Source organism: Lytechinus variegatus, chromosome 12 (assembly GCF_018143015.1).
Source record: "Lytechinus variegatus isolate NC3 chromosome 12, Lvar_3.0, whole genome shotgun sequence".
NCBI lineage: Eukaryota > Metazoa > Echinodermata > Echinoidea > Temnopleuroida > Toxopneustidae > Lytechinus > Lytechinus variegatus.
The window spans coordinates 10683921-10693185 of NC_054751.1; the positions used below are offsets into that span (position 1 = coordinate 10683921).

Genomic DNA, 9265 nt, shown 5'->3' on the forward strand with positions numbered 1-9265 from the left:
TAATATTGTTTCCGACTTTGGATTATTGTTTTGTTAACCTTCAATCCGCATAAAAGTTTCAACCATACAAGGCAAGTGTGTAATGAGCAAAGGATGAAAAATATGTTATTCATAAGTGATGAAGCAATATTCCCAACCTGTGTAACTTCTGCTAAATGATTATACAATACATTTGTTGTTAAAACAATTTTGCTTTTATGCACCGTCGAAATGAGATAGGTCCTAAACATAATGCATGCACGAGGAAAACAAAAGGGGAAGCAGAACTATATACACATTAAAAAAAATCATGCCAAGGAATGAGAAAAGAAACCACCGAATCTTACCATGAACCAAACTGGAAATGAAAAAAAGAAAAGATATGTAACGTACATGCCATATTACAGTCATTGAAAACAATAATCGGATGTTAGATTCGGTGTCATGCCTTTCGGAAGGTTGTTATCAGCATGATCAGCTCATGTAGTATCCGGACGACATGCAGACATTTTAGGGGACAGGCCCTTAAAATACCAAGTAAATGATGAGTTCCGGTTGAAAGTTAATATAACAACGAAAGTGTGAAATAAAAGCAGACAAACAAATCACTGAAAAAAATTATCATCACCCGGACAAGGTATGACAAAGTTATTACGTTATAATACAAGGGTCGCGGAATGGTTTTGAAAGTGGGGGCTGAGCCGAGGGCTGACCATGCAGAAAAAAACACAATCAGATAGCAATTTCTATGTTTTTGTACACGATTTTAGAAGCCCACCAGCCCCCCTCCCGGTTCCGCAGCCCCTGTTATATGCAATATTTGGGTGAAATACTTTTACAACCTATGTCTGCATGATTAGCAAGCTGATGATTTGATATCCCCACTTAATTCTTTCGTATTTGCATTACATGAAATTATAGATTTTTTATTTTGTCATCCCAGAATAGATAATCAGTGCTGCATTTTTTTGTTTCGATATCATACACGCAGTTATGAAAATATGAAACAATTACAATTTCATAATAACATAAGAAATAACATAAGAAAAGGGAAAAGGGGGACATGACATCATTGGCAAATATAGGGCCTATATACTGTTCTCCTCAACATTCATGATGACGCATTTGATTATTATATGTTTTCGCAATATAAATATTGCTTAACCTTAAAATAAAAAAAAAAGCTGAAGAAGAAGGTTTCCCACATTTCAAAATGTATTATATGTTGATACATATATATTTTTCTCTGCTATTCATTTTAACAATTAAAAAAAATATCAGGTATAAATATATTTCAATTAGATTGTGCATATGCATATATGTTATTAATTATATCATTTGCTTATTATGTTATGCAAAGAAAAAAATGATTTACACTTGTATTATGCTTTTGTTATTGGAATGTGGAAATAAATAAATCAAATAATATCAAATTAAATTAAATAATAATAATAATAACAGTAATAATAATAATAATAATAACAATAATAATGATAATAATAGTAATGATAATAATAATAACGCAGTTGGTGTTGTTGTATATAGCGCATATCACATTTTGACATAACGTCTCTATGAGCTTCCAATTAAAGGACTTGGATATTATTACCTTGGCTTTAGCAAGGCAGCTAGCTCTTATAGCGCGAAATTAAGGAATACTCATCTGGGTTGAGTGCAGCATTATATTGTGGATGAATTTCTTGCCGAAGGAAATAACGCCATGGGTTCATGGCTGGGATTCGAACCCATGACCCTCTGTTTCAAAGTCACAAGACTAATCCACTGGTGTGCCACAACGCTCTACTTTATGTATGATTTTATGTAGATTTTTTTTGTAGGGGACAGGCCCAGAAAATACCACTTCAAGATTGATTTCCAGGAGAAAGTCAATAGGACAATGAAAAGAAACCACGTACCGGATCATCTGATGCAAATCGGAAATTAGACAGAACAAACATAAATGTAACTCCATATACTTCATGCCCTTGTCCAACGGAGAACAATCCGGATAAAACAAAGTTCACTGTATTCCATGCATGTAATCTGTTTGGAACGGTTTTATCAGTTTATCTTGTGTCCGGACAACAGACTATAGGAGGGGATATGCCCTGAAAATACATATTCAAGTCTGGTTTCCGGCAAAAAGTCAATAAAATAACGATCTTTCGGCCGTTTTGTTGCAGACTTCAGCCAACATCAGATTTACTTCACATGCTGATTATTATAGGTAAGACTCAATCTGTTCATTATTGTTTATTCGTTAAAATGCGATCGATGTTCTAGAAGATTTGTCGTTCATCAAGGTCTGTATACTCATGGAGGTATTTTATACTTCTCGACGAACAACATTATAACTTTGCCAGAACAAAAGAAATTGTCCATTATGTAAAACAATTTTCTGCCTTGGTCAGTCTGTAGATCGGGTTGAATACAGTCAAAAATTGCTGAGCGCCAATGTAATCATGTAATTGTGAGGTAATTGTGCCAAGTGCAGGGTTTTCGAAAGAAATTAGAAATAGTCCTACGTAGAGTAGCTTGGACAGGAATTTTGCAGTGAATCTAAAACCCGGAGGGGCCACTTACATTGACGAGTGGATACCATGCGCGACCAAAAAAACACGTAAAAAGGATGTCTTTTTCACGATTGGGCACGTTACGTACGTAACGTGATAAGGGTGTCAAAAACACAAAAATAATGATAAAAGGGTATCTATTTCGCTAGGAAAATTACGTGTTTAGGGTCGAATTTGCGGGGATGATAAAACAAAATTCAAATGTTTTATAAAGGATGTCCTTTTTGCCCCAGCACTTCGTGTTTTGAGTCCGATTTGCGCGAGGTGTAGAAGATGGGGTCGTACTAAACCAAATAAGGTAAAGCCGACGACCGAAGGACCCGTAACAATAAGACATTCATGTATTTGTTTAGGGCTTCATTTTAGGGAATATTTGCCAAGAGTATATCGTTTTGTTTCCAATACTTGTTAAGGGTAGGGTTTCACACGCCAATACTTGTTAAGGGGTGCATTTTCAGAATATGGAAATTACGTGTTTAGGGTGCTTTTCGAGACCCCATGGTCGCGCATGGTATCCACTCGTGAATGGAAGTGGCCCCCCCCCCGGGATCTAAAATTAACCTAGCTTGATGTCAGTGCATCGTTAGTATAGGGCCTTTTTAAATTAATCCCAGGGTTATTTTGTGTTGGAAGCTAATTTTCCATTGTTTGCTGTTTTGTATTTTTTCCAGCAGTGCCTACTATTCCCGGAACGATCAAAGATGAATGCATCGACGATTGTGGTTGCCTTCCTGATGTTAGGCCTCCTGGTGGCGCCATCTAGAGCCTGGCCGAACTGGTGGGACCGCACAAGGGAAGCCTTCCAGGGAGCTCAGGATATGCACCGAGCTTACAAGTAAGTTGTTGTTGTTGTTGTTATTTTGAATAGGCAAACTAGTCAGTTTTGACTATTGTTGCCTTATAAATATGCTTTTCTTTTTTTTCCAAAATATTATAATTTCTTTGTTCAAATTATGTCAGTTTGAAAAGTAAAAGAAAGAAAGGAAAGAAAAGTTCCCAGGAAATTGTGCAAGACCACCTCTCCTGCCCTGTATTAGTACGTTATCCTGACAAGCCCGCTCGAGGTGCATTTCGAGGGCGTCTCAGGAGTACAAAAAATTGTATTCCCTATGTCTCTCAAACGTAAGCAGGGGGCGCTCTATCCAATACCTCGTGGAACTTGATTTAAATTCCGCAGGTGCAAATTTATGTCAAATCGATCGGAACCATATCAACATTACTTTTTTTTTAAAGCGAAAACATTTATAGTAGAGTAAATACTGACATTTAAGGGCCATGTGATAAAGTGAAAGTGACAATAAAGGTGCACACATAGATTAATTCGGTGAAAACATCATAAAGAATTACCCCCGAAAAATATGAATAATTATAAACACTTTGCTCAGCAAGGTATTCTGGTCACGAAAGTAATAATTTGCTAAAGTTAAGTTCTCTTTACTCTTGACTACACCCTGTTAAGATGGTTGCCATCCGGGCAGCCAATTTGAAATCTATGAGTCCTTTTGAAATATCTGATTAGAGCACTTTGTGTCTTAAGTGTGAGATTCTCCACTTTACGTTCCGCATCAGGGATATTGTTAACATTTAATTCAGCAAGTAATAGGGCTCGTTGAATAATAAATTTAGGGCAAACATATAAGAAATGGTATATCGTTTCTCTTTCATTACAAAATTCACACAATCCAGTCGTGTGTCTTCCCTTCTTAAAAAGGAAGTCATTTAAACCCAAACCTCCCAAACGTAATCTGTGGATCATTTTTTCACCTCTTTTATCTGTGCAGAGATAATCAAAGGGAGTTTTTTCGGAGACAGCTTTCTGGTATTTTTTTAATTCTGAAGTTGACTTGTCCCATCTCTTCTGCCATTCCTTTCTTGGAAGAACTCTTACAATCTTTTTTGTTTCTTGGATATTCAAACCATTATTAATCTCTATTTCTTGTTTTAGGGCTGACTTTGCAAAGGCAGCCGTTTCGTTTCCACTAACTCCACAGTGAGATGGAATCCACTCAATGCAAATTAATATACCTTTATATTTTAGACAAGTAGCGGTAATTATGATTTCTCTAACGAAATTATCCTCATTGTTTTCCTTCACCGCTTCAATAGCACTCAAAGAATCGGTAAAAATTACCACTTTATTATAAACGTTCAAATTTTCCAACCACTGCAGTGCCAAGACTATGGCGACCAATTCCGATCTATACGATGATGTAAAATTTTGCATTCTTTTACTTTCGATTACCCGCATAGCAGGCACGTAAAAACAAGCAGAGGCATTGCCGTGCGCCGGGTCTCTAGAACCATCAGTGTAAATATGGAGATTCTCTTTCCAAGTTGTATTAATATACTCCACAGTTGTGTTGTATTGATAAAAAAATGTTGTCACATTCAGTACACCGCGTGTCTCTTCGTAGATGAGACCAGAGATTCTTTTGACTCCACCTCTTCTTGCTAGACGGCGGATAGCAGGCTTCGTGATACCTTGGATGTGACATTTTTGCTATAACTCCTTTATAAATACCCAGGGAATAGTTAGTGACAATTCGCTACACTGTCAATGGGGGCGTCGTGGTTCAGTGGTTACGACTCCGTCTTTCAATCAGTGGGACGTGGGTTCGAATCCCAGGCATTGTGTTTTCCCTCAGCAAGAAATTTACCCACATTGTGCTGCACTCGACCCAGGTGAGGTGAATGGGTACCCGGTATAGGATTTATTCCTTGAATGCTTCAGCGCTTATAAATGACGGCTCAGCAACATCCGGGGTAATAATGATCAAGCGCATATGCAATTATCCCCTGCGCTATGTAAGGGATATATTATTTTTAATTCCTAAACTGGCGCAGTTTGAGGGTTGACCTTTGACCTTCAGGCATTTTTTTATATCGATTTATTCCGTTTTACTCGCATGCATTGTGATTGACGCACAGTACAAAGGCTCCTATGAGATTGTGCCGCTCTTACACATGCAGGCAAGGGGTGTAGCTACAGGCCGGGGGGGGGGGGGCTGGGAGCACGTGCACACCCACAAATTTTGTGTGACCCTTGATCCGGGCCCTTGCATGATTGGCCCCACAAAAATGAAGGAGGCAGAAAAACAGTGTTACCTTCAAATTTATAGAAATATATAGAAATAGAGCGTGTTGTGATGCGAGAATGCATTTCAATATAGCAGTGCATACCACAGTCGGGTTTATCGAATTTGCTCTTTTTGACGAAATCGCATCCTCTGATCCCCATAATGTGAATTGCCTAGATAGTTCATTGCTGGAAAACATATTAGTTCTGGTTTTACTTTCGTATGTATCTGATTTTTTCTTAAAACTCAACTTCAAAGCTTGTCTTCACAACCTTTTAACAGAAAAAAGATAGGTCTATCATTTTAAAAGAAAACAAGATACTAATACAATTGACAGTGTAAGAAACAGCAAAATTACTGGCTTGTTTTTTTTTTCTTTTTTATTAACAGTGACATGCGTGAAGCCAACTGGAGGAATTCAGACAAGTACTTCCATGCACGAGGAAACTACGATGCCGCACAGCGAGGACCCGGAGGAGCTTGGGCAGCTCGCGTCATCAGGTAGGGGACTGCGAAATTACGAGTAGGCGGTTAAGTAGAGTGGGTTGTGGGCGCTCCGTCAAAAAAACTTCATTATTGCATTAACTGAAAAATGGGGACTGAACTTCGGCATTGCATTAAGACAATGCTCTCTGATCACTTTAGGCAGTGACGATAAATACCATACTATAGTCCTTAGAGATATTAGAATACAATCTATATGTGGAACAACCTCTATCTCTTGAAAGCTATATAGGACCCATCAATATTTTATAAATAGTGCATATTTTGGACTACATTTGGGTCATAATCAGTTACATCTTTCTTTGAAACCAATAATTGCATTGTGGTTTAAAGATAAATGCCAGTTAAAATGAGTTCCCATAGAATTCAATAAATTGACCACCAATTATGTGCCAAAGGATTCTTGAAGAAAGTATGTAATTATTGATGTGGGCGCGTCGTGGTCTATAGTGGTTCTGACTCTCGCCTTTCAAACAGAGGTTCGTGGGTTCGAATCCTAGCCACGGCGTGTTTTCCTTCAGCAAGAAATTTATCCACATTGTGCTGCACTCGACCCAGGTGAGGTGAATGGGTATCGGCAGGATTAGTTCATTGAATGCACCACGCGCCTTTATTAGCAGCTGGAGCTACAGCCGGGGGTAATATATAGTGCGCCACTGAATAGGCAACTAGATAGATCGGCGCCTTATAAATGCTATATTATTATGTGTAATTAAAAAAGTGAAGCGTGGTATTTCAAACAGTTGTCGGGTCTTTTCCAAGCAATAATTATAATACACCGCTCCATGACTTTATCTGTCATGTTGAAAATCAATTATCCCTTCTCAGCTTATAGATGCCATGATTTCACGAAGTTCAGTTTCTGTAACTCATCTACATCTATCATGATACGACGTTGGTTTGACAGAGTCTCCTATGGAGTCAGTGTTAAAGGGATGGTCCGGGCTAAAATATTTATATCTAAGTAAATATAGTAAAATTCACAGAGCAAAATGCTGAAAATTTCATCAAAATTGGATAAAAAGTAACGAAATTATTGAATTTCATAAAGTCTATCAATATTTTGTGAAAACAGTTATATGCATATCGTCATAAATATTCATTAGGTAGGCTGATGATGTCACATCCCCCACTTTCCTTTTTCTTATGAAATTATGAACTTTTCATTTTTTCATACATGACTTGTGTGAATGATATCTCTCCATTGTGATGAAATAAGTTGCGGCAATAAATGTGTAATGTACTTAATCAGTTGTCAATCCAATAGTTTTAGTTTTTAGAATTTGTTTTGAATAAACCTAATTTAATATAGTAAAATACATAAGAACAAGTGGGGATATGACATCATCAGCCCACCTAATGTTTATTCATAAAGACATGTCTAGAACTGTTTCACTGCATGGAACAATGCAAATCTTTAAAAATCAATAACTTTGTATGTTTGTTATCCAATTTTGATCAAATTTTCAGCATTTTTCTCTACTTAAATTTTATTCTAGTTATTGAGATATAAATATTTCCAGCCTGGACCATCCCTTTAACTGGAACGGCTTTGATTTATCTTAAGAAATTTTCATGTGTTTAATTACCATTATTTTATTATCATAACACAGCAATGCACGTGAAAATTATCAATCTGGCCTCAGCGGTCAAGGACCCCAGGATACTGCAGCTGATCAGGCGGCTAACCAATGGGGGCGCAGCGGTGGAGACCCCAACGTATATCGTCCAGCAGGACTCCCTGATCGATACTAACCTGCATGGCTTCAAATAAACTGAAGAAGAGTTGATACATCTGCGAGCCGACACCCCTGTACCGGCATGCAGCGATTCAAATCGCTCGTAGTTCATCGATCCTTGCTCAACTCGCAATAACTATAACTTTTGTTTAACATTAGCATACCCTACATATTTGAGATTTTCAAATACACACTCTGTTTTCGTTTGAAGGGCATCTTATTCTCTGTAATGAAGGTTTTTTTTATTTAGTTCATTAAAAAAATGGTCAATAGCTTTAATTAATTAATAACGAATCCACAAGAAAACATAATGAATGCTCGTAACGTATGTTAATTTATGTTTTGTAGAAAGCTGGTCTAGAATGAAATTAAAATAAGATATATTTGTCCCCTTAATTATGCACCTGCAGTGTCATGTTGAATAGTTCGTTACATCTAAGGAGGCAAACAGAGAGAGGGAGAAGGGCAGAGGGAGATTGAGAGAGAGGAGAAAAAGAAGAAAGAGTCACAGTGACAGAAAATTGGAAAGAAAAAATGATAAAAAAGGAGACAAAGATAGAAAATAGGAAGAGAAAGTGGGACAGAAGAAGAAAGAGAAAGAAGGAAAAGGACGATGGTTATTAAAGAAACGATGATGTCTGAACCTAAATGATTTCCGTTGGTATGCATTTTTTGAAGAACTTGTTACATGAATCAAGAAGCGCAAATGTTTGGTAAAGGTTCCTATATCACTCTCAAAACACTGAGTGAAATTGGGTAGAAAGGGAACATGCATGTTCGCTGGGTATTTTGTTTACCCCAGATCGGCTAAATGGATGTGTAAAGGGTGATTTTCAATGCAACATTGCGTAAAATTTACAAATATTTGGTATCTTTTTACCCAACCAACATGCATGTTCCCATTTTAAACAATATTTGGTAAACCTTTTTTTTAGTGTATGGGCATGTTGGATGAAACTCAGGAATCGATGTATATTCTTCTATATGGAATAATAATCTGCCCAAGCTAGTGGTTTAAACAGGACTTAAATCCTAAATCATTTTTGCTATAGCTAACTAATATTACCAACCCAATTATATTCATTATCATAATATTATATAATGCTATACACACACACCCATCCCACCCACGCACATACGCACATTTGACAATCAGGGACTTACTATACCGTGTGTCTCAAAAAAACGTAACACTTTTGAAATGATACTAAATAGGTTCATTATTGCGGATTGAAATAATCGCTAGAGGGTATTCATTTGTCTCGCAATCTACTATGGTCAACAAGGAAATTCGTGATCACTCTCGCAAAAAGTGTTCACTGGCTTTCTAGGAAATTCGTGATCACTCTCGCAAAAAGTGTTCACTAGCTTACAAGTTCACGAGCTTTCGAGT

The 9265-nt window shown here is 37.2% G+C and overlaps 1 protein-coding gene across 2 annotated transcripts; it reads left to right on the forward strand.

The window, feature by feature from the left end:
• The first annotated feature begins 2105 nt into the window (after positions 1-2105).
• On the forward strand, positions 2106-8264 carry LOC121425622 (serum amyloid A-5 protein-like). Of its 2 annotated transcripts, none has more exons than XM_041621746.1 (4): positions 2106-2206; positions 3224-3387; positions 6020-6130; positions 7747-8264. In XM_041621746.1, the coding sequence occupies exons 2-4, from the start codon at positions 3254-3256 to the stop codon at positions 7886-7888; spliced, it is 387 nt and encodes a 128-aa protein (XP_041477680.1). In that variant the 5' UTR covers positions 2106-2206; positions 3224-3253; the 3' UTR covers positions 7889-8264. The 2 variants fall into 2 exon arrangements, with proteins under 2 accessions (XP_041477680.1, XP_041477681.1); XM_041621747.1 differs by having other exon boundaries at positions 2128-2206; positions 3227-3387.
• The last annotated feature ends 1001 nt before the right edge of the window (positions 8265-9265 follow it).